The sequence below is a fragment of the Sprattus sprattus genome, assembly GCF_963457725.1.
Source record: "Sprattus sprattus genome assembly, chromosome: 18".
Lineage (NCBI taxonomy): Eukaryota > Metazoa > Chordata > Actinopteri > Clupeiformes > Clupeidae > Sprattus > Sprattus sprattus.
The window spans coordinates 14,571,456-14,596,306 of NC_137916.1; the positions used below are offsets into that span (position 1 = coordinate 14,571,456).

Here is a 24,851-nt window from a genome sequence, read left to right on the forward strand (position 1 = left end):
TGATCGAGCCTGCTCACACACACACACACGCACAATCATGTGCACACACACACCAACACACAACACACACATTCATGTTTAGGCATATCACAGCTCAGAATAGAGAGGTTTACGTATACTGTTTCACAATGTGGCTGTTGGCATAGTGTTTTGTACCGACCTGTCTGTCTCTACTTCTTTGGCTCCTCAGAGAGACGTCACGGATTGTAGACCAGCTACTCCTCTGTAACATGAAATGATGATGAAGACAAAAAAGGGAGAAAAGGCAGAATGATTCAGAGACACAGAAGACAGAAAACAGAGGCCTGAGGAAGTTGTTTCCGTTCTGATGCACAACTAAAAGTAAGCAAACCAAGATCTCCAGTCCTCTTCAATCACTGAACCGCGTTACCCACAATGCTGCTGTGATTGGTCCTCACCCTGAGCACAGTGCTCCTCCGTGTGGCCCTCTTCAGCCTCTCGCTGCTGCTGCTGGAGGTCAGAAGGTCAGTGGGTTCATGCCGCGGCCTCCCCACCTTCCTCTTGACTGTAGTGACCTCTCTGCTCCCACAGGGGGTGCTGCTCCTCACCTTCACCCCCTCATCTGCTGCAAACGCACCAACACATCCTGAGGGTGGCACAGAACAGTTAGATCTCCAAAGCAATGTTTGACCATGTTACTATTAATAATAATTAGACAAAATTACAGCTTGGCTCAAATGTTGTTACAGTATACAATATACTAATAATTACAACTATACAACAAAATTGTATTTTATATATTTTGATTAAGCACATTATCTTTAGATTGTAACTCTGTGTAGAGAGCCATGTTCAGTCCATGCTTTATATATTGTATTAATAACTAACAATAAACCGTAAGATGTGTCTTTTTCTACATGTTTTGCCATACAATAGACTACCTTCATGAGGTTAATTCAGCATTGCTCAATCATTTGCTATAGATCATCCCACCAGTTCAGATCTACTGGACAATGAGTTGGACAATCCTGTAAAATATAGGCTTAGCTCTGCTTCATGGATTCATAACAGAGCCTCTTACCATAGAGCTCCTGTCTCTCTCTCTTCTTCCGTGCTTTCTGATTGGCCTCCAGCTTAACAACGGAAGAGGGGGTAGCGCCTGTCACAGCTAAGGTTGATGGGGCTTCGCTTGAGGGCGGAGCTCTGATATACTGTCCATCATCACTGTCATAACTGTCCACCTCTTCATCTTCTGTGAATGTGGAGAGTTTTAACTTTCAGCAAACAGTAGGAGGGACGTAACTAGGGAGACGGAAAACTGACTGCAAACTGGAGTTGTTAAACTTACCCTGTCCAGATGACGGGCTGTCAGAGGGCGACATCACTTCCTGCCTGATGCCCCGTGGGCGCCTGGGTCTGGATAGCTGTGGTCGTGAGGAGGATGATGATGAGGCAGGACTCTTCCTTCTGCTGTAGCCTTTGCTTGCTACTACGCCCTGCCAGCTGTCTGTACACACACACACATACACACACATTCACACAAACACTCAATATGAGCGGCAGAACATATATTTGTGTATGAATACTGTATGTGTACAGCTGTGTGTGTGTGTATGTGTGTTTTAATGTATGTGTGTGGGTGTGTGTGTGTGAGTGTGTGTGTGTGAGTGTGTGTGTGTGTGTGAGTGTGTGTGTGTGTGTGTGTGTGTGTGAGTGTGTGTGTGTGTGTGTGTGTGTGTGTGTGTGTGTGTGTGTGTGTGTGTGTGTGTGTTTGTGTGTGTGTGTGTGTGTGTGTGTGTGTGTGTGTGTGTATACCTGTATCACTCTGTCCCTCAGACTCATTGGTGGTGTTTGTGTGCCTCTCCATGGCAGCTCCCTCCCTTGGCCTTCTCCCTCTTTTCTGCCGCAGCACACCCACCTGCTGCTCAGACCCTCGCTTGTCACGACCCACAGACGAGCTCTGAAGGTCACACCCAGGTACACACACATGTGACACTTATGATGTATACTGTAGCTTTAAAAAAGCTGAACTGTAACTTTAAGTACATTGATAAAAGTTCCCCATAACCAACAACCACATGTTTATTATAGAGATGGTGACATAATGGGCATGTTGGAGTGTATGTTGGACCTACCACTAAACATAACTCAGCTCAACTAAACTCAACTCAACTAAAGCTCCGCTACCTACTTAATGTTCCACTTTCTAATTGTAAGTTAACTAGCTTTTAGGGCATTTTTACTAGATGAACTGAGGAAGTATGAACAGTTCTATAACATAACTCAATGTATCCTATAAAAGACTTTCCAGTCTGTTGACAAACAGCACAGCTGGCTGTCATTACACTGGGCAAGTAGAGATGACCGTCATTTAACAACAACAACGTCTAACAACGTCTTCACCAAACCTACCCTGCCTTTTGTGTTCCTGTCTGACTCCATCCTCAGACCACTCACCTCTGTTGAGCTGAGACGGCCAAAGTCTTGGCCGCTCGGCTTTGTCCTCTTCTTCTGGGGCCCTCCTGACAAGCAAAATCCTGATGTCACTGACCTGTCAATCACAAAACACAACAGGGTACATTGAGAGCTAGTGAGAGAGACATAAACAGAGAGCAGTGACTGTATGATAAGGGTTGTAACATGGTGGTTATATTGCGCTAAAATGCTAATGCCGCCTCTGTGTTTAAATAATATTCTTGCGAGATTGCATGCTCTGACACATCCTCATATTGGAGCCTACACAGTGTGAGGAAGAGAGGGAGAGATAGAAGGAATACATGTAACTGAAAGGGACAGAGAGAGAGACAGGAGGAACAAGTGTAACAGAAAGAGAAAGAGAGAGGGAGAGACAGAAGGAATACGTGTAACTGAAAGGGAGAGAGAGGAAGAGAGAGGGAGAGACGTACTTTGATCTTCTCTGGAAGTCTGAGGTGGCAGCGGGACTGAGGCTTGGGGGAAGCTTACGCTTACGGGGCCGACCAGGGCCCCGGCGAACAGGGCTACGGGGAGGCTCTTCTTTTCTGCAGACACACACAAACACACACACACACACACACACACACACACACACACACACACACACACACACACACAAACACACAAACACACACACAAACACACACACAAACACACACACAAACACAAACACAAACACACACACACAAACACAAACACACACGCACGCATGCATGCACACACACACACACACACACACATACACGCACACACACACAAACCGAGCTAAGTCACAAGGGCAGGCTATTGTGAAGGGTAGGGTATTGTGTTTTTTATTGTTCATTCAGAGTTATTTCATAAAGAAATGTGAATCAAACACCAGATAACTATAGCATTCTGTAAGTAGTAATGCAATGTCATATAAAGCAATGTCAAGGGTATTAATATCAAGTACCAAAAGCTATGACATCCCTTGAGAAGACTTGTGCATTTCATGTCATTTCTGCACAGGAAGTCATTCTGCATTCATAGGTGACAAAGAAACAGACAGGAGCCTCTGTGTCCCATTTCTTAACTGTCCCGGTACTTTCCATTTGGACACATGGGCGGTAGCTTTAAGGGGTTTGAAAGCGTGTCTGCTTGAAGATTAACTCTTAACTCTTAACTCACAGAGGACTCTCTCTGTCTCTCTCTCTCTGTGTCTGTTTCTCTCTCTGTGAGTGTCTTACTGATTCTCATGCTTCCTCTGCAGCTTGGCCAGCTCTCTCTGTTTCTCTCTGTAGCGCCGCTGTAGCTCTGCCAGCCTCACCCGCATTGCCAGCTCTTCTCCATCACCCACCTCCATGCCCACCTTCACTGGACCAGCCTGAACACACACACACACACACACACACACACACACACACACACACACACACACACACATACACACACACACACACACCCACACCCACACCCACACACACGCACACGCACACACACACACACACACAAACACACACATCATTAGCATCCGAAGTGCCCAACTGCAATCGCCCAACAGGACTATTTTGCCATCTTCTACAGGAGTTGTTCCCAAAGTGTGGGTGAGGATTTAAAAGACATGTGCCACATCACCCAGTGAGAACTTTAAAACGTTTAGATTTTGTTTAGGTTTTAAACAAGAGCTCTGATCAAATCAAATGAGAAAAGCTGTGTAGTACATCCACACGTGTATGAGAGAGAGAGAGAGGATGTTGGTGTGAGCCTGATGGTGAGAGCATGTTGGTGTGAGCATGTTGGTGAGAGGATCGTGGTGGAAGATCCATCATACCTGCTCATGGCGAGGGGTCCAACTGCATTTCCTGCGCAGGTTAATAGCTCGCCGGGCGAGGCAGGGCTTCCCCGGATCCCTCAGCTTCTCTACTGAGCCTAGTTCCAGAGCACGTGCCACTGCCAGCGTCGCCAGACTCTGCAGGTCAAAGGTCAAGCTTTCCCCTTCTACACAAAGCAGAGAAAAGACAGCAGTAGTGAGAGACGGCTGGCACTAGAGGTCGTTAGACAGGCTTAGAAGAGGGACAGCGTAAGATCATGAAGACTTCATCAAAGAGATCAAAGAGATCACGGAGGCCTGGGGGCCTCTCAATTACACACCATACTCATTTTATAGGGCAACAAGCTGTAAGTTATGCATGTGATGTAATGGTGCAACATCAAAGAGGAATCGAGAAGAATTGTTACTTGTTTGTATGCACTCAACAACATGCTAATTTGTGGCTGTGTGGTTGAATTTGTGTCTTTTGACCAATTTAACAAGAATTCTGCCATGTGCTTCAATGGCAAGCCACCAGACATCAGTGCATGTTATAAAAAAAGTTCAAACTACCAAATTGAAATCACTGCTGTGGTCTTCATATTATTTTAACATATAGGCCTATGGGCCTAATAAACACGCAGGAAAGCAAGCTACATAAGCTATAATGGAAATGATTTATGTAGAATATAGTGCAAGGGTTAGTAAGGATGGGTAGCCATTAGCCATTTGGTAAAATATTTTGTTGAGTTTAATGATCGGTCAAAATAATTGTAGAGATTAGATTAGATGCGCCTACCAAGATGCAGGTTACATTTCAAAAAAGGGAACACTCAAAACGTTCTCAAATGCCTGCCTTCTTGATCAGATACACCCAAATGAGGTGTCGTTCTGCGCTTAGGGCTGTGCGTGTGTTATTACCAAATGGATGTGCTCTAGTAATCAAAATGGCTTCATGCGATGCCCTTCTTTGTTGCGCATAAGAACCCACGGTGCACATCTATCAAATCAGGGCCCTTAGTCAGGTAAAACTATGAGGATAAAATAAACTTATTTCAGGAAACTTTGTACACATTAAATATATAGTGGCGTTGATCCTGTTGAGGATTGATGATTTGCTCTATGGATTTGAAGTAAGCTAGAAAAATTGTTTAAGGCTAGTAATATTCACTGGGGTAAAACTTTGCCATTGTATGCTCACTGTTAAAAGTGTGCTTAAATATAGTTAGTCATTTCAGCATGTATCTATTTATGTGCGGAAGGATATGTATCTTTGAGCATGTATCTTTGAGCATGTAAGTATATGTATGTTTTGGTGTGTTTGTGTGTGTGAGTGTGTGTGTGTGTGTGTGTGTGTGTGAGAGAGAGAGTGTCATAGTTTCTGTATGTGTGACGAACCCTGGCTGTTGTCGATGGTATGCTGCTGGAGCTGCAGCTCTGCCAGCTCGCTGAGCAGCTCCATGCCGTGGTGCGGGGGGCTGGAGGGGGTGAGTGGTGCAGGGGAGGGGGGAGGTGCATCCCCACAGAAGGCAGCGGCGATCAGCAGCTCCAGACTCCAACAGCTCAACGAGTCACAGTGCGCCTCCTCCTCATCGCCACGCACTGCATCTTGGGAGACACCGTCCTCTGGAGGCTCTTTCTCGCCCTCCTGCTCTAAGGCTTCACAGCTGCCCTCATCTTCACAGTTCGTCAAGGGTTCAAAGGTCACGGTTTGGTCACAGTTTGCTGTTGTGTCTGATGTTGTGTCCTCGGGTTCCGAGGTGATGGTTGAATCCGGGTTTACTGTAGACTCACAGGTGGCTGACGGGTCAGGAGTGCCTGGGAGTTCACAGGTGTCTGAGGGCACTGAAGTCACCAAGGGACTGGAGCTCTCCGCAGATTCACTGATTACTGGAGTGGAGGTCGCTGAAGGGTCAGATGTCGCCAAAGGGTCAAAGGTGACAGCAGGTTCACACGCTGGGTCACTGCCCGGAGATACCTCGGCTGCAGGACTGACTGGACGAGAGGCGGAGTCGAGCGCAAGAGGAGCGCAGCAACCGACAACCACACTCCCCACAGCCGCAGCCACCGCACCTGATCCCCTTAACTTCTCCTCCTCCTCTTCTACCTCCTCAGCCACCCTCTCCTCTACCGCCTCAACCACTTCCTGGTGCGGGAGGGGTCTCACTGTCTGGCACTCAAACTCCTCCCCCAGGCCAGAGAGAGTGGGAGGATCATGTTCTGTGGGTTCAGCTTGAATGGCATTCAAATCGGCAGGCTCAGCCAATGGAACATCCTGAGGGGAGGGGTCTCCCCTGTATGCGATGTTGATAGCTGGATATGTATATCCAGTGGGGAGGTCTATAGAGAAAGAGAGCAGGTGATCAGCATGCACCATATTTTACTTTCAGTGAAGAACATGGAAATATATAGCAACCACTAACACATCAAAGCAAAACACCACTATCCAAACAATAGTCATTTATGTATTAACACTGAATATGGGAGGCAGCTGAATGGTAAAAGTGTCATTTTAGCCATGCGATAGCACTGAGGTGGCTTACCAGGCTCTAATGATTGTGGGTAGTCGTGTGGAGGCTGCCCTTGTGGCTCAGCAGATTTGGGGGGCAGCGAGGGAGACGGGCTGATGGCAGGACAGGGAGTGGATGGGGTACTCTGAGGGTGAGGCCTTAGACAGGGGGACTGACAGCAGGGGGACATATGCGTGGTGGGGGGCGCCATGTTGGACTGGTTGTAGAAGTGCTGGGTCCCCGCAGGGTTCCGTGACTCTGAGAGGATGTCCTGCAGCTCCATAGCACCCTCTTCTGGCTTTCGCTGTACCTGCACACAGAAACAATCATTTTCAAGCAGCAGTATGGCAGTTTTGGTCTGAACTTAGCAAGCTAACTCCCAAAAAAGGCATGCAAAATCCATGACAGCTCAGTTAGCACCGATAAAAACTTTGCTCTTAAATACATAGTGAATATCCTGGATGATTCATGGGAACAACATGTTCGAAAATTTGAAGATACCAAAACCAGCTGGCTATAAAAAAAAAACACTTCAAAAAGTGGCAAATTGCTGGGCAGTGTTGCTTTAGTCAGTCCACTTTTCATTACTGCGATTCAAATATTTGATTTCATGTTAACTTTTTTCTTCTTAAGAAAGTGTGTGTGTGTGTGTGTGTTTGTGTGTGTGTGTGTGTGTGTGTGTGTGTGTGTGTGTGTGTGTGTGTATGTGTGTGTGTGTGCATGTGTGTGTGTGTGTGTGTGGTTGGGGGGGGGGGGGTGTTCAAGAGTAAGTTAGGGAAATGTGAACAAAGAGTGAGAGGGATGTATGAGGAGAGGGCAATAGTTCATGTGAGAGTGTGTTACCTGTGTATGACTGTTTCTATGTGGCTGCTGGCTCTGATGCTGCTGCTGTTGCTGTAGTGCATACAGCTCTTGTTGCCGTAGTAGCTGTTGGCGGGAGAACACAGCAGGGTGCTGCATGTGGGCTGGACCCTGAGGCCGGAACACTGGAGGCCAGAGTGCCGAGGAGTCCATCACATCTACACAGACAACACACACAAACGTTCATAACACACACAAACGTTCATTACACACACAAACTCTTATACAGATCCACACATGCACTTACAGAGATCTACATTCACTCACTCACCCACACAAACACACACACACAGTAACTATATAGAGGTCAAAACTAACGCAAAACATTCTCATGCTTTGTCATTCTCCCACTCTAACATTTCTACTTTTCTCTTATGCTCTCTCTTGCTGGTTCTCTCTCTCCTGTTCTTCTTTATGACTGATTTCTAATGGAATGCAAGATATTGACATGATAGATGATGATGATTTTGCTTCCCACAGCAGTCTCCCACCATGAAGATCTACACAGAAACGATTTCCCATGCCATATATCACTGCTTACTAAGTATGTCTATGTGTGTATATGCGTGTGAGCCTACTTAAGGTCACACTTTTAGTCACAGTTCAAGCATACGCCTCCAGATTCTCACACTGCCTGCGTTACACATGAGGGTCTTTAGCTGTGTCCATCCCCCACTAATGCTTCCCAGAGGAAGGGATTTTTGGATGCTATTTCCTTCCTTAGCTGGACCTGCTGGAAGCGCAGTAGGGTAAGATCCGGATGAGAACAGTGAACAGCTGGAGATGAGCTTGGCTCTCATAGCAGGAGCCATGAGACTAGCAGGGGAGAGGGAGGAGGACAGGAATGACAATAGATTGGACGAGTGTGTGGTCCTTGTGGCCGTCCGTACCGAGGTGTGAGGCGGTGTGAGTGGTGTTGTCAGGGGGCAGCATCACCAGGGCCGGGGGGTCCTGTTGCAGCGGCAGCACTGGCTGCAAAGGGGGGGGCACAGATGCTGGGAAGCCTGGGGGGAGGCTCTGGTGCAGGGCAGAGTGACTCAGACCTGCTGAATCAAAAACACACACAATGAATGACACAAGCCCACACACACACACAACCACACACACACACACACACACACACACACACACACACACACACACACACACAAACACAGTATAACGTTTAATGACAAGCACACACACCTGCCTGAACACACATGACTTATCAATTCCCCCAGTCTATTCAACTAATGGATGCTTGGAATTACAAGGTCATACTTACAAACATACAAGTCTAGACCCTGAACTAGCTCTTCCTGTTTCTCTGGGCAGTGTACTTACTATAGGAGTGGCCTGACATCCAGAGGGAGGGGCTTCCAGTTTGCGCCATCCAATGGTGGTGAGCAGAGTGTGCGTGTGCAGTCTGCTCCTGCAGAGCGGACCCGCCTGACCCCATGAGGTGAGAGCTGAAGTCTCCATGGCAACTGCTGGAGGGATGAATCCGAGCGAATTCCAGCCTGTCCTTATTATCCCTGAGAAGACAGATGAGGGGAGACTGTGGAATGACTGCAGACAAAAGGCAAACAGTGCAGGGGCTTGAGAAACAAGATGGCCGTTGACCACTGCGGTGACTTACCTGATAAAACTATCTCTGTGAAGAGCCACGTGGTCTCTCATTCTTACCCTGTCATCCTCCGATGGGGACTCTGTAAACCACAGCAACACATCAGTCATTGTTGTTAGCACACACTGGAAAACCCCTTTCCCATATTATGTGGCCAAGGTTTTCGAGGTTAAGGTTACGTGTGACAGAAACCAGAGTCAAAAGACCTTATCACATTGCCAGGAAATATTTGGAGAGTAATGAAGAATGTGAACGACAAACAAATGAATTATTTTAAAATGATGAAAAATATAACAATGATAACAGTGTAACAATGTACATGGTCAAAAACTAAAGAAATAATCTCTCTTTGTGGTCTGACCACAAAAGAAGACTGAATCTTCAAATGCTTCCTTAACCTCATTGAAAGGTCCTCTGGCAGATATTTAATGCACACTGACCCCTGTACTTCCATTTATGCCCTTTAAATGTCCCTACCAGTGGGACTCTAGGGGGTCACCCTTACCTTTCAGTGTAGGCTGTCCTCTCCCCCTGGCCTGGCTGTCCGTCATGCGGCAGGGAGGCTCCCGCTGCCTTGCCACAGCAACAGCGATCCCCACGGGTGGCTGCCGCACCTCCCCCTCTCCGTGCAACGCCTCGCTTAGCTCACGGCTTCGCCCTCCGCAGTCGGCCCTCTGGCTCTCACTAGAGGACGACCTTCTGGGCGGCAGCACTGGTTTGGTCCCCTGCAGAGAGCAGCTGGTCTTCAGGTTCCCCAGCCCACCGAATGGAGTCTTCTGGGAGAGAGACTGCTGTTGCTGCTGCTGCTGTTGGGTGGTGTACTTCAACAGGTTCTTCATGGCCCCATTGTCCGCTGGAGGCCCTGGAGGAGGCCCTTGAGGAGGCCCTTGAGGAGGCCCTTGCGGAGGCCCTTGGGGTGACCTGTTTGCTAGGGCAGGGGCAGGAGGAATGGCTGGAGGGCCTGGAGCTAGATTGACAGGAGCAGGGGGAGCCATGGCAGGGTTCTGTCTGGCTCCGGGAGCACTGATTGGACTCATGTAGGCAGCTGGCTGCTGCTGCTGCTGCTGTTGTTGCTGCTGTCGTTGTGTCTCTGGTCGCTGTGGAGTAGTGGGCCAGGGCTGCACCTCTGGAGGCTGATGCCCTGGCCTAGTGTAGCTGTACTGAAGGTTTGGGTTTGGGTTGGAGTTATGGCTGGTATTAAGGTTGTGGTTGGTATTATGGTTATGGTTAGGGTTAGGGTTGTGGTTGTGGTTGGAGTGGCTATGAGGATGAGTTTGGTTCTGGTTGTTGTTGGAACTGAGGTTGTGGGTTGGGGTATGTGTCAGGTCTACTTTTCTCTTGGGGTCGTGACCTCCATTGGTCTGAGTTGCCTCCAGACTTGGCGTGCCGGAGCCCGCTCGGCTGTGCTGCTGGTGCCGTATCCGGGCTACCTTCTGCCCTTCCCTCTGCAGGGAGCAGGTGCCGCCCCCACCGCGTCCATCCTGAACAAGAGGCTTTGCCGTCAGAGGTGAGTGGTTTGGAGGGGGGCCTGGGTGCGAGCATTCTCTGTAGGCCTGAGCAGTAACATAGAGCTGCTGCTGGTGGTTGGCTTTGGGCTGCTGTGCTGAAGGGGGTCTGCAGGGATCCGGGTCTGCACTGCGGGAGCGTGCAGGGGATGCCTGTGGGGTCCTGTTCTGGAGCTGAACCTGAGCCTGAGCCTGAGCCTGAGCCTGAGCCTGAGCCTGAGCCTGAGCCTGAGCCTGAGCCTGAGCCTGAGCCTGAGCTTGAGCTTGAGCTTGAGCCTGAGCCTGAGCCAGAGCCTGAGCCTGAGCCTGAGCCTGAGCCTGAGCCTGAGCCTGAGCCTGAGCCTGAGCCTGAGCCTGCTCCTGTTGCTGCTGTTGCTGTTGCTGTTGCTGCTGCTGATGGCTAAGAGCCCAGTCTGGCCCTTTCTCTGCTTTCCTGTAGGGCATCTGCTTCCTGTGCCATGCCTGAGCATGCCCATCACTGCTACTGCCTTTCTGCAGAGACTTTTCTTTGGCACTGCCACCCCCACTGCCAATAGCATGGCACTCAGGGCTGCCGAGCTGAAAAGACCCATTGGCCTTTTCCCCAGCTGGCCCCGTGGTTTGCCCAAACGTTGGCACCGCTGCCTTCTGCTCAGCCAATGCAGGGCCTGTCCTGTGGGGCATGGGTGGGTTGGGTAAGGGGGCAGGTGGGTGGGAGTATATGAGGTCTGGGTGAGGGGGGTTGTAGTGGCTGTGAGGGTGGAACTGCAGGCAGTGGAAGCCTTGTGGGTGCCCGCCGCCCCCAGCAGGAGGCATTGTGTGTGGGAGGGCGTAGGCCAGCGAGTGCTGGATGTTCTGCTCACGCTGCACACAGTCTGCCATGGGCTGCTCACTTATCCTCATCTCTCCCCGCACGCGGTCTGGGAACTGGCCCCCGACACCCTCGCCACAGCTTCCGCTCTTGGAGCTGACACTGCCACAGTGGCTGCTGGGAGATTTGCTGTTGTGCAGGCAGGCACTGAGGGGCGTGGCCAAAGCCTGAGGGGGAGGGGCTGTTGGGTGCATGTTGCCGCCCTCCATGCTGAGTGTGGGGTGCGGGGCGTGTTGGTGATGGTGGCTGTGATGGTGCTGATGAGGGGGCTGTGGAGTGTGCTGGTGCTGCCTCTGGGGTTGGGGGTGGGGTTGGTGTGAATGTTGGTGCTGGGCTTGGGCATTCTGCGGAGTCTGAGCCTGTTGAAGCTGATGGGACTGATGCTGTTGTCTTTGCTTGGCTTCCTGCTTGTTGCTGATTGGCTCCTTTTGCCTGCTGGACAGGGACATGCCTCGCTCAGTAGTTTTTGCGCTAGCCCCTCCCCCGTGCCCCGCCCTGGAGATTGGTGGCATGCTGTGATTGGCTGAGAGGAGGGGCTGAGAGGAAAGCCCTCTTAAGTAGAAATTCTCTGTCAAATAAAAGTCAAGTATTATAATCATAGCAGAACCATGTCACCTTTAATTCAGTATGAATGAATGAATAATGAATATTAAAGAAAATTACAAACCCAGACTATCAAGTATTTGCACAATTTGGAATCGCTAGTTAGCTTGTTAGCAAAAATGGTATCTAGCAGCTAGCTTGTACAGCCTATATCGGGTAAGTACAATACACTAGCACTGTACAGTGTATAGTCTGCACTCAATACATCCATTATTATAAATGTTTTACTTGTCAGCAGGGAGATTTTTTTCATGTTGCATGGGCTGCTGTGTACTAAAAAGAGTACAATTTTGTTTATGATGTTATTCTTTACTCTCTGACAGCAACATCTAATGAATCGTTATCTTCTGTGGATGAGGCTTTGATTCCTGACACGGCATACCTTTTTGGGTGTCATAGAAACGGTGTTGGCCATAAAGGACGCCACTGTTGGCATGGTGATCCAAAGGGCCCATGGGAAGGAAGGTGTGGGTGAGCGTCCCTGAGAAACGAGGATACCCTGTTGCTGCTAAGAGAGGAGAGGGGTGCAGAGGGGATCGCTGATATGAGCCAATCAGGAAAAGAAGACTGACCATACTATTACCCTCTAATTACACTGGAGCTGGTGTGTGTTTCACAGGTGTGACTGCTGCAATGTCAGATTCTAGTATCCATCAAATATTCCATGCTTGTGTGTGTGTGTGTGTGTGTGTGTGTGTGTGTGTGTGTGTGTGTTTGTGTGTGTGTGTGTGTGTGTGTGTGTGTGTGTGTGTGTGTGTGTGTGTGTGTGACTGGATGTCTGTGTGTGACAGTGTGTCCAATATGCACACAGATGTATTCCTTTTAATTCTTACATGTGTGTGCAAGTTGAGGGCATGGCAACCCTTATTTTGTCACATATGTACAAACATATACACTGAGAGAGCAAGAAGATTTTCACACAGACACTAAGCATAGCCAAAACAGCTCAACACAAAGAATGCGGGTCTATAAGAAGATATGCTGAAAAGCAAACACATACACACACACACACACACACACACACACACACACACACACTCTTTGGCCTCTGAATGACAAAGCAGCAGAAGCTGAATAAGATGTTTTCCTCAGGAAGCTTTCCTCCTGAGTGCCGCTCAGCAAATTTGTAAATCCGCAGTGCAAAGACAAGGTGTCAGACAGGCTGCCGGATCAACTGAAAGGAAGCGAGAGGACTGAAGACTTCTTTCCGTAAAATGGCCCAGCTCTGCACCTATATGTAGCACTATCGAAAAGAGAGCTAGCTCCGGTCTGAGAGCGGACTCAACCGTGAGGCTGAGAGTACATGTACCATGAGCCACTACTGGTCTTTTTCACAGGACCATTATTTAAGAACCTAACCAACCACCACCACCAACCTAGACCAGTAAATCAATCAATCAATCAATCGATCAATAAATCAATCAGACAATCACACCAACAAAGAAGAAAATGTGGATGAGCAAGCAGATAGACAGAGATGGAACATTTGAAAAGATCAATGAGACACTGGAATTTGTGCAGGCAAAAAGACAAAGGCAGGCAGGAAGGACGAGAAATCAAAAGGCAAGAAGAACAAGTTGGCCAGCACTCGCTCACCCTCATGTGAGTGGGGGAACCAGATCTGTGAGGTGCTGGAGTGAGAGGAGGGGGAGGATGGAGTCCTGGAGGGGTGCGGAGGGTGAGACGGGGCAGAGCCCAAACCACCGGCCAGGAAGGAGCCCATGAAGGAGGAGGAAGAGTTTCCCACCAGTCCACTGCCTGTGAGGGGAGAGAGAGAGAGAGAGAGAGAGAGAGAGAGAGAGAAGAGAGAGAGGAGAGAGAGACAACATGAAGCCCCCTCCATATTTCACATACAGAAGGCAAATTCATGTTGGTTTTTTTTTTACCACAGGTCATAGGGCTAAATGTGTATTTTTTAACTCAGGAAGGTGTGTTATGCAAACTCTTGTGTATTGTATCTGATGGTTAATAAATCCAAACAAACCTCTTCCCACATCAAATGGGTGGTCAATGTTCTGGTTCATGTTTGCTGAACAGAATGAGTTGACTGGTTCATAAAAGAAGGAACCAAAGCCCTACATAATCATCATACAGATGCACAATACACCCACTCACACACATACCACAGAGTAAACCCACTAAGTCCACTCCTTTCCTCTTTTACACACAGTCAGCTCTGCTCCCGTTAGACACACTTAAGGTTCTCTGCTTGGGAATTGTGGGGGTGCTAATCTTTTCCAGATAGGATTGGTAATCCTCCCTGATGCCTCATCTATTTTACACACACACATTAGGGTAACAGTGCACCCCTCCACACACACACACTCTCTCTGACACACACACATTTCGATAACAGTACATCCCCTATACACACACACACACTGATATATGCTAATAACTGCAAATGAGATTTGTCTCAGATCATTTGTTAGACTGCTTCAACAACACAACAATAAAACTACAAAGATGCCAGTGAGCAAACCCCCCCAACCCTCTCATCCCCCACACATGTATTACCACACCACAAACAGTACCCCTAAAAAAAACATTCTAATGTTAAACTTTCATGTATTTACTTCTTTTGGTCCGATAATTACTTAATTGCCAAAAGCAAGACTTCAAAGATAATGTTTCTAATAAAAAAGGCCTTTAAAAACCCCCAATGAAATCCAGAGTCCCTTTGTGCACACATGGGCAAGACACATAGAGTTCCCTTCTCCTCCTACCTACAAACGATCTCTTCACTGACTTCACAAACTTGGCTGTCCATGACCTTACTGACGATACACAGAGACATTCCATGATTTTGTAGACAAAACTCAAAAGACAGTTCACTTATCCAAGAGAGATTCCAGAATCCATCCGGAATACAGTGAGTTTCTCTGTGCACTGCCAAGCTATAACCCAACAACCCACATCATTCTTTACTAAGCTCACCGATGGCATCACAGACACTATGAGAGGCTTTCCTTTTTAAACATGTCAAAGGACCAAAGATACATTTCACTTACCCACTAAGAACATTGTGTGTCAGTGAAAAAAGACGTTTTCCAACAGCTGTCTTGACAACAAGTCACAGGTTTATGTGCGCACAAACACACGGACACTTCACGGTACCACCTCACCAGAGTCAAAGAGTGCTGAAACGCACGTCTGTACACTCCGGCGGTAAACAGCCTGAGCACGCTGTCTGCGGAGCGGTCCGATGTGGAACTAACCGAGACTCCTGGAGCGGGTACCGTTCGGTGACTCAGTGACCGTTTCCTGTCAGCAGCAAATAATGAGAAAGAGTCTTGTATGGCTACTGAAGAGGGGGATTTCCTTATAACAGGCAACAGCATCTTGAAAACATTATAAGAAGTAATAGCCAAATTCCTATTGGTCTGCCGACAACTGGGACCATCACGCATACTCTGGAGGTGTCTGCTTTTTCCTGTTGTGTTCTGGGAACCCCCAGGACAGCGAGAAAGTAGGGGGTGGAAGAGAGGACAGTTATGGATACCTCCATCTCTGCATATACACAGACACACACCACATGCTTGTACAGTGAGTCTGGTGGATGTGGTGAGTGTGGAGGTGCTTGAGGAAGTAAGAGAGGGAAATGGAAAGGATGAAGCAGAGGAGGAAAAGTAGAGACTAATGATGTCGGAAACTATTTCCCTTTCGGGCTAAATGCGAGAAAAGTACGTTTGTAAGACTTTGATGTGTCCTGGTGTTAAATGGATGTATGTCTCTATCTCTCTCTCTGTCTGTGTGTGTGAGAAAGGAGAAAAGAAGGAAGACACAGAGAGAGAGAGAGGTGACTCCACATAAACAAAAGGTCTCAAAGTCTACCTGAACTATTTAAATAATAACCACTTAGCATTCAAATTTTATAATACCCTTAGTACAGGCCACTAATGTGTTGTAACCACACAACTTAATACATTAAGCTAGCTACACATGATAGTATAATCTTCACCTAATTACTTGAGCTTATGTAAATAATGCCATTAATGCTAATAGATAATGTATGGCATAATAGTCTTTCATTCATTCTTTCAGCTAACGGACTAACAGCATCATTAGCTGTTATATTAAGCATTCAGCTCCATACTATGGAGGCTTTGTTTAATTAAGTTGTGTTAGAAAAAACAGTAGCAATCAGCCTTGCAGCAGTGCACAACAGAGCTATCAGTCTCCCTGCACTGAACCAAGATGCCAGTATCATCATTAGCCTTCATACGCTGAGCTAACATGCTAACATCTCAGGCCGAGGCTGATTCCATTAATCTCAGGCACAGAATCTGAGTCGTCATCTGTCTCCATGGAAACAGGTAGATCAACACAACTCACGTGCATGGATGTGTGCATGTATATTTAAAAATGCATGGATGTGTGTGTATGTGACTCAGTGTATGTATTCATTTATGGATATGTGTTCTTATAGGTATTTTGGTGACTGTACATCTCACAATAGCATATGGTTTTGTGGAAAAGGATTTTTTTTGCTGTAATTTTGGAAATCCTGGGCAGACAGGTATGTCATTGTTTTAGCCTATTAAGTCAGACAATGAATGTCTTACCCTCATCTGTTGCTCAGTGGGTCGTCTGTCTTTGGCCACCAGACTTGTGTCTCTCCCTTGCCGTCTCACAGAGGGACGGCACCCTGTGGATTCATATCCTGAGAACTTGTTCTATTCTGTTCCTCAGGGTTCCAAGTCTTCCTCTTCAGCTGAGTTTACATTTTGTCAACACCAATTAGGGTGTGAGGTGGTGTGTCTGAACAAGCTCTGAATGGATTGGAGTTTGTGTGTTACAACGCTTCACTTTCAACTCGACTAGGTTGTGTTGCATGGTTTAAAAATGTGCCTTTTGGGTTGGATTTGATGTGCTTCCAAAACTCTACATGCAGTAGTTGGTGTTAGAACTGAAAATAATTATCATGTAGGCTAAATGCTATTGACTGGAATAAATAAATGTGGTGTTCTATCCAAGGCATTGCTAGAGACTTGTACATTTCTGTAGTGGATTTTTAAATACAATAGAGTGCTCTGCCAGTTATTTTTTTAGAGCTCTGACTGTCAAGCAAATCTCCCTGATGATGTAATGACCAGACTAAGGTATATTCCAGTGTATTCTCAAGAAGAGTTACCTAAAGATAATCTCTATCTGTGATTCCAATGTCTGGCGTTCTTAGGGGATGTCATTTTCCCATCTTTTCTTAATAGATGTATTGCCAAGGCCTTTATCTGGTAATCCTGCACAAGCAGATGAAGGGTCTCCGCAGCCTGTCTTCAGAAGACGAAATGAGCAGCAGGTCATTGTTATAAAGCACACACATGATGGCAGTGGCTTAGAGGGGGAGCTCAATGGCTGCAGGCTTTTGTAAATAAATTACTTATTCATCAATGTAAATACTGAACAATGTTTAAAACAGACTGCAGATGTGCTTAATTCTTCTATAAAACAATCTTTATTGTTCCAATACAGTGAATCAAAGACACTGACTGAGCAGAATGCTGCTTAAATAAATAGATTCCCAAATTATTAGGGCACACTTTGTCTCTTCTTTTATGAATTAGAGTAATAAGCCCTTCAATTCAGATGTCAAGAAAACAGCAAAAACAGCCGTAACAAAACTGAATAGTCTTCTCCAGCTAAGAGCAGCTGTGTTGAAGCATCTTCCTTGCAAATGCTGTCAAGAGCACAACCCTTTAGAAATAGTTTTGGGACTTTTGGTTGTAAACAGTAATGTTATAACAGTGTTATAAAAAGGGCTTACGTTGCGTTCATTTGATTTCACATGTTGTATTCACTACATTTTACATGCTGTTGTTGTGTTTATGTTAGATTTTTTTTGCTGTATCTTGGTATTTCAACATATATATTTTGTGTACTGCTCATAATTTCCTTTTTATTAACAGTTAATAATATGATCTCATTTGTATAAAATATAAAATGCATGGTACACTACTAATTGTCATTTGATCTGGTGCTCATATTTTCAATGTTTCACAGTATTTTATATATATGTTTTCTGGCCAATGGTGTTTGAACTAACAACTCCACCATTTCTTCCCTGCAATTATTGCATCTAGCACCAAACCATATTCTTGGGTTTTTATTTCCCTTTATTTGTCTTTATTCAGACAACTTTTCATCCCTGTGCACAGCTCAATCACCACAGTACTGACATAATTTATGTGGACAATAAAGTTTTAAAGTGATTAAGACATTTGGTTGAAGTGATATTAGCCCCTATGGACTTTTTGACTGAGCTATATGAAGCTCACCTGTAGTGGGAAGTAAGGCTGTTTCCGGAACTCAACACTTTAATTGTGGTGTTGGAAAGGTTTGTTTCCTAAAGTCATTGAGCTAAGGTTCATGGCCTCGTTTCCCGAACGCGAAAAAGCACTTGAAATCGGTCGTAAGAGGGATCCTATGTTGCAGAGCAGTTTCCCAACGCCGCACTTAGCTTAAATTGTTCTTTCGCTGAGAAGAATTCTACGCGTGGTCAGGACCAGTAGTAACTTCACACTTAGCGAACTTCACACTTAACTTCACACTTAGCGATGCAATCCACCAGGGGCGTTGTTCGCCCGTCGTTCGGAAGAAAGGGGAACTTAAAAAAAAAACATGGCTCCTTGAAGTGAGGAATATTTTACATTAATAAAGCTATCTACACAACTTTTTATATGTTTATAATGACTCGGTGAAATGTGCTACGCGACCGATGCAGAGTATGTATGACTTAACTGAAGCTTTCAAACAGTAGTTTTAAGGCACAATTAGCGCTTATGCCACCACTCCATTGGCTTATATGGTAGCTTTCTAGCTAGATGCTAAATACATTACATGTAAGTATTTTTGGCTTATAATTAATTTAAAAATGACGACAGTCTTGTTTCGTGCTCTACACAGTTGTATACATATATATTTGCAACCATGTTCTTCATTGAAACTTTTTTTAAATCGCTAGTTTCATAGCTCATACAGTCACGCATGACGTACGCTTCAACCCCCTCGACACCTTATCCAGGGGTGTCGTTCGGCGTTACTATCCCCGCCCCGAATTCAGTGCACAGTGCACGTTCGATGCACGCATAGGCTAGCTAATTTCACAGCAATTAACGTAAACAGGTTAACCTGACGTAAACAGCTCTTAAGATATACTTAAGAACTTGTGCACGTTGCGCTCGTGCACCTGACTTTAAGATGATGTTCGGGAAACGCTCGTAAATAGAAAGTGTTACTGAGTCTACTATGTCTTAAAACTCCACGTAGGCCGTTAAAATACGTCGTTATCGGGAAACGAGGCCCATATCCGTAACTGAGGGGGGTATTTTAACTATGACAATTTGCTGAAGATGTGGATATATGTCTTTCGTTCTCTCTTTCTCTCATATTATCTCTCTCTCTCCCTCTCTTTACCGTCAAACAAATATGACAGTTGCACACACACAGACTGGCACACCATGAAACAGCTCCTCTCTTCTAGAGGTAATACTCATACACATACATACACACACACAAAGACATCTCTCTCTCTCTCTATCTCTCTCTCTTTATGTCATTGTATCCCACCTCACTTATAAGCGCTGCCTATATTAAGACTAACAGTGTACCTACACTGACACATCTGGACCAATGCTGCGTTCTTAAGATTCTTAAGTAGTCTATAAATACTCTTATGGTAAAGGGCACACATGGAACCATCTGGAAGTCAGTTAATTATCATTTGCAAGTAACAAATTTCATAGAGGAGGTTATCTTGTCTATTGCTCAAAACAGATGGGACAACGGACTCAAGTGACATTCTATTATATAGATTTATATGTATGAGTAAAAATTAATGGTATATATTTTTAAATAAATGGACACTCATACTGTCAAATAAGCCAAAACAATGAACACAGAGCAAGGAAGGGAGTAACAGGAAGATTTCTCATTCTGCTGTTGAACGTGTGTGTGAGTGCGTGCATGCATGTGTGTGTGTGTTTGCGTGTGTGTGCGTGCGTGCATGTGTTTGTTTTGGCATGCTTTATCTTTTTTAAGATAATGTGACTTCATATGCCTCAGAGGCAAGAGAAGTGAACAGAGAAGAGAAATAAGACAAATCTACAAAAGCCAATACAGCAGGTATTACACACTATGATGCACACACCCACACACACACACACACACAGCATTCAGGAGCCACCTAACTGTGATCTATGTCACAGTGTCCTAAACTAAATAGCAGCTCACCCCAGCACCGATTGGCAGCACATTCACACCAGGGTCATCTGAGACTGCAATCCCAAATGCAATCTGCTGAGGCGCATCAGTGCTGAGCCACTCACAACACAGCCATCACATCACACCCATTTACCCCCAGAGCCCATAGAAGGTATACCAAATCCTGATACACACAGTAAACCCAGTGCCTTCATCTTGAAACTGGAATGAAACTACGAATAAAGCCTTAAGCTAACCGGGTTTGACAGTTACAAGTTGAAGGTGAGGGGTTGACAACTGGCCATGAAGGCGAGAAAGGAGTCAGGGTGAGATAAAAACTGTGTCTGTGTCAAAGATACTGCAGGCGGTGTTAACATGGCACAAAACAAAGCCACTACAGGCCTCGCCTAATTTCAGTATGTGGTGCCGGTGCAAAATATAGCAGGCAGGGCTGTGTCTGGAGGTTTCTGGATTGGTTGATTCATTTAGACTGCTGAAAATTGTAGTTGCTGATGTCCAGGAGCTAACAGAACATACTTCCAGCAAGAGCTGGTATTCCGAAATGTCACTGATAACTGATGCTTCAAAAGTAATCTGAAATTAATAGGTGTGAATTGTTGAGGGCATGATGTTAAGAGACATGACATTTATCTTCAAGTCAGCTCGGGCATTCAGATAGCATCAGATAGGGTGAGCATCATTAGGATCCCAGCATATACAGCAGAATCCTCTGCTCTGTGTTTTAGAACAAACATAGACTTAAAAACACTTAAATGTAAAATGTTTCATAGTCTACATCAATCAATCAATTTGTGTGTGTTTGTTAGTGTGCACGCGTGCGCATGCTTGAGTGTGTATGTGTGTGTTTTCTAAAGACTAGAGTCTGTGATACTGAATACTGTGAATCATGTGAAAAATTAAGCAAGCAAAAAATGCATCTATAGGCATCCACAGGAGCCACATACTATATATGTTATGCAGATACAGAGGGGGTAAGGATTGTGTATTTTCGCAGACATGTTTTGTTTTTATATTCGGTCTGTGCATTTAATACTCGTTGACTAAATGTTTTAACATTTTCAGATCAACTGCATTATTTTTTACATGGAACTAAGTTGTTTACATATGCCATACGAGTCAATACTCCCTGACTTAGTGGGTTTTAGTTTTGGTCATGGTAACAAAAATACAGTGTCTGTCTTTTATTTCTAAGAAAGGAACAGGAAGAAGCAACATGAGGTGGTATAGCAGCACACATGTTGCTCACTCCGGCCTCACCATATAGCACACAACTTTCCTCAGAAATATGGTGGCATGTCCTCTTACTCTGAGGGACAGCAATCCCACAACCAGCCACTCAGCAGGGTGCAAACAGCTGTGTTTGTGCCTTTTCCCACCACACCACAAACCAACTGCCCACTACAGACCTAAATCACTACAGAGAGCTGTAGTTTTAAAAGGGGCTTCTAAAGCTGACCTGTCTATTGGCCTTAAACTCATTTATCTTCCAATAGTGTTCCTAACAACTTTTTTAATTATCAAAAATAAAGTTTGTGTCAAACTAGTAATATTTACAGGACCCCTCCCCTTCACAGTGTACATATTCACACATATGTGAACTAATACACATACATATACTGTATGCAAGCATGCCCACACACACTGCCTTGGTTGTTATGTTCCCATGACAGTTTTCATTGAAAGCTGTTTAATACACTGCACTGAGTATTGCTGGAATCTAATGTCATGGGTGTTGGTGCGTATGACTTTCAGTCCACTACAACTACTTGGCCTACCATTTTATAAGCAAGTCCAGTTATGATTTTAAAAATAAAACAATTAAGAATGATTCCAGATACCACTCCATCTGTTCTCTATTGGGTTGGGGTATGGTAAACGAGGTAGAATGTCCTCAACTCGAACACGAAACGAGTTCCAGTCACTTACCATTTATGCTCAAATATTCCGGTGATAAGTTATCTACGGTCTTTAATTAATCCATTCTAAATTGAGTGTTACCCATTCTTGTGTGATCATGCTCGCTCTAAAATGTATCCTGGTGCATACCAAACTCAGCTGTTAAACCAATTGCATATACTGACAACTCATTCGCACCTCGACACCTCACTGACGGAACTACGTTGCTTCCAAGCCAACGTGGGATATGACCTGCACCCAACCACCTCAGCTAGCCCCAAACAGACATGCGCACTTCTCCCCAATGTATGCTCTCTGCACGTTCTGGCTTTTGGCGAGCATGGTAAACTACTGAGACGACGTCATCACAGAACATTTGTTTAAAGCATGTTTTTGTCACTGCATGTGGGGATATTATGTAAAAATCATAATTTTCAGTCCAATCGCGTAATGATCAGCATATTCTGATCGGAACATCAGCAGCCTACATTATGTTAAGCCAACACAATGCATTTTGCGTAGGCTATATCCGAAGAAGACATACAGTTTCAAATCGTTATCGCAATCTAATCATTTAATTAATCGCATAATTTAATAACATGATGGAAATATATAAACAATAAAAAGCATATAGTTATTCGTAAAATAATATAAGGCAAGTAGTAGGCCTACCATTCGACTGCCATCTCAGAAATAATAAGAGCTCACAATGAAAACAATAACACCAATAGATATTAGTAACAAATGCTAGTAGCGTAATTCTTACTAGTTAATAGCAAATCTAATGTAGTGGGGCTTTAATAGTGGGTTACCTTTACAGACCAGTTAAGCATATCAGATGTTTCCAACAATTCCTTAGGGGAAAGGAAGGAAGGGAAACAAAAGTCAAATAGCCTACCTGAATGTGAGGGCATCTGTATGTGAGAAGGGTAGTACTTTCCGGCTGGAAAATGACTGGTGTGTTGGACAGAACTGTGGCCTGCTGAAGAGATTCGAGCCGCGGCACGATGCACCAATGCGCTCCGCTCTGATAAAAGGTGTGCGGGGGCAGCGAAATCTCGGCCTTCCATCCTTGTGTAGCGTCGGTAATCCAAAATTCAGGAGGGAAGAGAAGGGCATCAGATCAGACGTGCAGGGAATCCTCTCATGTTCTAAGAAAGGTGGTCATTCAATTGCTGAGTTACGCTGTGAAAACAGTGGCCTCCACTCATCTTTTCTGGAGAAAGAAAAAAAGATGAGGCGTATCAGTATCAGTGTGCTTGATCAACTCAATTCTTAATTATCTGAATAGTGCCATTGCAAATGCAAGGTTAACGCAGTATGACACCGACAGGACTGAGAGTGACTGTAAAAGGGCATATTGTTTTAGAGCAACGAGTGCTAGTTTACAGCACAATTGTTGTTTTGATATTAGGATAGTGCTGGGGAAAGTCTGATTTGGCATTTATACTTTGATCCAGGAGGCAATTTAGGCTATGGGCCTAGCCTGGCTAGACCGGGGACGTATTCTCATCCCAGGCCTCTACAGGTGCTGTCATATAAACGGCCATTTATATGTCGTTTAGGCCAATTCCTTAACGTGCCTAAAAAGATGTAGGCTATAGGCCTATTGTGGTTACAGATTATTTATCATTAATCGTCAATTGTTATGAAAACCCAACAAACCTAAGCAAGACTGAACTCTATTGTTGAAAATGCTATCTCTCTCTTTCTCTGCGTGTGTGTGTGTGTGTGTGTGTGAACTACATCTGCATCTCTTCCCTTTCATCTTCCGTGACCTATTTCTGGTATTTATTTCAGGACATCAAAGGCCTAACATGGCACCGCAATTAATCAGATTTCAAAACTTACCGCAATCGGAAGTGCATGCATGCTTTCTCGAGCGATTTCAATTGCTGATTGTCCGGAGGCTACGAACCTCTGTTCTTTTTTAACCTTTAGATCATTTTGTGTGGGTTTAAATTAAGCGACGGGTTATACGCGCCAAATCATTTCACCTATTAAGGTGCATATGAGTCGTTTCAATTCAACGCTACCAATCGTATAGATTAAATGCAAAATAATTCGGTCAGACTACTAGCAGTTTGAACAACCACGAATCCGGCGAACAGCCGTAATGCTTCTCTTTGTCTCCCCATAGGAGTGCTCCATGTCAGCCATTACTGCCCGTCCCTTTCCTCTCCTTTTCTCATGACAAAAGACGGCAATGTTTCTTACAGCGAACAGACAGCTAGTCATCTCAGTTGATAATACATTTAATGTTGAAGGTCATTTCAGACCACAGCAATAAATCCTCAGCGACATCGAATTAATAAAAACAAAGCTTTGTCAAGCGTAGTTAATGATTGAAATGAAACAATGTAAACAATTATTCAAACAATATGTAGCAACGAACGTAGCCATTCGTAACTTTTTGTTGTGGCGTTGTGGGAATCCAATCGCAAGCGTCAAATCAGATGATAAATCATGTTCTAGTAATTCCTGCCATCGCGCTTGAGGCTGGTCTACTAGCGCCCGTGCGGAGCCGATCCGCCCGGGTGGGATTCCACCTCTCGCGGCTTCTCTTTTGACCAGGCCTCCCTTTCTCCCTACC

At 45.4% G+C, this 24,851-nt stretch overlaps 2 protein-coding genes across 2 annotated transcripts in view; both read right to left on the reverse strand.

The window, feature by feature from the left end:
• LOC308379283 (BAH and coiled-coil domain-containing protein 1-like) overlaps positions 1-10,947 on the reverse strand; it is an 18,594-nt gene extending 7,647 nt beyond the window's left edge. The window contains exons 1-17 of the mRNA XM_080856361.1: positions 9,690-10,947; positions 9,197-9,266; positions 8,902-9,092; positions 8,469-8,621; positions 7,561-7,736; positions 6,751-7,027; positions 5,606-6,547; positions 4,229-4,395; positions 3,645-3,781; positions 2,868-2,981; positions 2,419-2,512; positions 1,777-1,921; positions 1,310-1,468; positions 1,043-1,213; positions 420-607; positions 161-223; positions 1-9 (exon numbers count right to left, since the gene is read on the reverse strand). The exon at positions 1-9 is cut by the window's left edge and continues 85 nt beyond it. Coding sequence (XP_080712487.1) covers positions 1-9; positions 161-223; positions 420-607; positions 1,043-1,213; positions 1,310-1,468; positions 1,777-1,921; positions 2,419-2,512; positions 2,868-2,981; positions 3,645-3,781; positions 4,229-4,395; positions 5,606-6,547; positions 6,751-7,027; positions 7,561-7,736; positions 8,469-8,621; positions 8,902-9,092; positions 9,197-9,266; positions 9,690-10,221 — 3,588 coding nt within the window. The 5' untranslated portion in view covers positions 10,222-10,947. The remainder of the gene's footprint in view (positions 10-160; positions 224-419; positions 608-1,042; positions 1,214-1,309; positions 1,469-1,776; positions 1,922-2,418; positions 2,513-2,867; positions 2,982-3,644; positions 3,782-4,228; positions 4,396-5,605; positions 6,548-6,750; positions 7,028-7,560; positions 7,737-8,468; positions 8,622-8,901; positions 9,093-9,196; positions 9,267-9,689) is intronic.
• LOC308379114 (BAH and coiled-coil domain-containing protein 1-like) lies at positions 10,370-23,328 on the reverse strand (the record flags this gene model as incomplete). Its single annotated transcript, XM_080856170.1, has 6 exons — positions 10,370-10,375; positions 10,516-10,819; positions 11,066-12,107; positions 12,525-12,650; positions 13,739-13,900; positions 23,157-23,328. 6 exons carry the CDS (start codon positions 23,326-23,328, stop codon positions 10,370-10,372), a joined length of 1,812 nt encoding a protein of 603 aa, XP_080712296.1.
• Between the last annotated feature and the right edge of the window lie 1,523 nt (positions 23,329-24,851).